Genomic DNA, 1,149 nt, shown 5'->3' with positions numbered 1-1,149 from the left:
ACCCACCTATGGTGGAGATGAAGGTGGTGTTGAAGGCATCGTCCGAGAAGCGAAAGAGGACGCAGGTCTTCCCCACTCCCGAGTCCCCGATCAGGAGCAGCTTGAAAAGCAGGTCATACGTCTTCTTCGCCATCGGGAGGAGCAGCAGCTCCGGCTCTTGGCGCCGGCGGCCCCACGGGATCGGTCCCTACTCTCACCCCCACGGGCTCCTTCCTCACTTGGGTTCCGGGCTACTTGTCCCCGGCCGGCGCGGGGCAGAATAGGGGGGAAGGGGAGCGCTCGAGGGAGGGGATCCAGGGGCGGGGACGAGGGTCAAGCGCCTTGGCACGGGAGACTCCGACGGGCGGCTCGCTCTGGCGCCTCCGGGGGGCAGCAGCGGCGGCTCTGCGGCCTCTCCCGCTCGCCTGACTCGGTTCCGGGGAGTCGGTCGGGACAAAATGGCTTCCCCTCCCCCCTCAGGGCTGCTCGGCTGGGACGCTCCCAAGGCGTGCGGGCTTGGAACGTGGGCGGGCGAGCAGGAAGAAGAGGAGTCTCCGCTGGCACGGGGCGGCAGCTGTGGCGGCGATTGTTCGCGAGGACGCGGCAGCAGCAGAGGGTCCCAAAGCCTCGCAGCCCTCAGCTACATAGCCACAGGAAGCTGAACCGCCCCGGCCCAAACCACCTTTTTCCCGTGCCCTCTTACGCCGGCGTGGCCGCGCACGCACATACGCACAAACGTAAGATCGCCCCTCCTCTGCGCTGCCGGGGCGCAGTCTAAAGCCGGAGAAGTCGGGAAGTCTGGCGCGCCTATCTAAAAAGCCTCGACCTGTGGCGGGGGAGCGCGCACGCGCTCTCCACCGGCGTCTGATTGGTGGGTCAAAAAAAAAAAAAAGGCAGGCCAAGGTTTAGGAGTGCCGGAGTGGGTGGAGTGGTTCGATGGGCACTGGGCAAGCGCAAATGCCCTCGCTAAATGTCCTCCCCCCAACCCCCGGACCCTCCCATTAGAACTAGAGCTGGAGAATCGAAAGATAAGCGAGACCGAACGGAAAGCTAGGAAAGCTTGACCCAGCCGGCCTGGGCATAGCCGACAGTAAAGGCTTTGTGTGCCTCGTAAATACGCGAGAACTCGGGACTCTCTGTCAATCCCACGAATAGTCCATTCGGCGTCCA

General features: G+C 64.1%; 1 protein-coding gene across 1 annotated transcript in view; it reads right to left on the bottom strand.

Moving 5' to 3' along the window:
* RAB10 (RAB10, member RAS oncogene family) overlaps positions 1 to 830 on the bottom strand; it is a 99,990-nt gene extending 99,160 nt beyond the window's left edge. The window contains exon 1 of the mRNA XM_001370829.4: positions 7 to 830. Coding sequence (XP_001370866.1) covers positions 7 to 133 — 127 coding nt within the window. The 5' untranslated portion in view covers positions 134 to 830. The remainder of the gene's footprint in view (positions 1 to 6) is intronic.
* Between the last annotated feature and the right edge of the window lie 319 nt (positions 831 to 1,149).

Source organism: Monodelphis domestica, chromosome 1, assembly GCF_027887165.1.
Source record: "Monodelphis domestica isolate mMonDom1 chromosome 1, mMonDom1.pri, whole genome shotgun sequence".
Lineage (NCBI taxonomy): Eukaryota > Metazoa > Chordata > Mammalia > Didelphimorphia > Didelphidae > Monodelphis > Monodelphis domestica.
The sequence above is the reverse complement of the archived record's forward strand: the minus strand, read 5'-3'. Positions and strand labels throughout refer to the sequence as shown.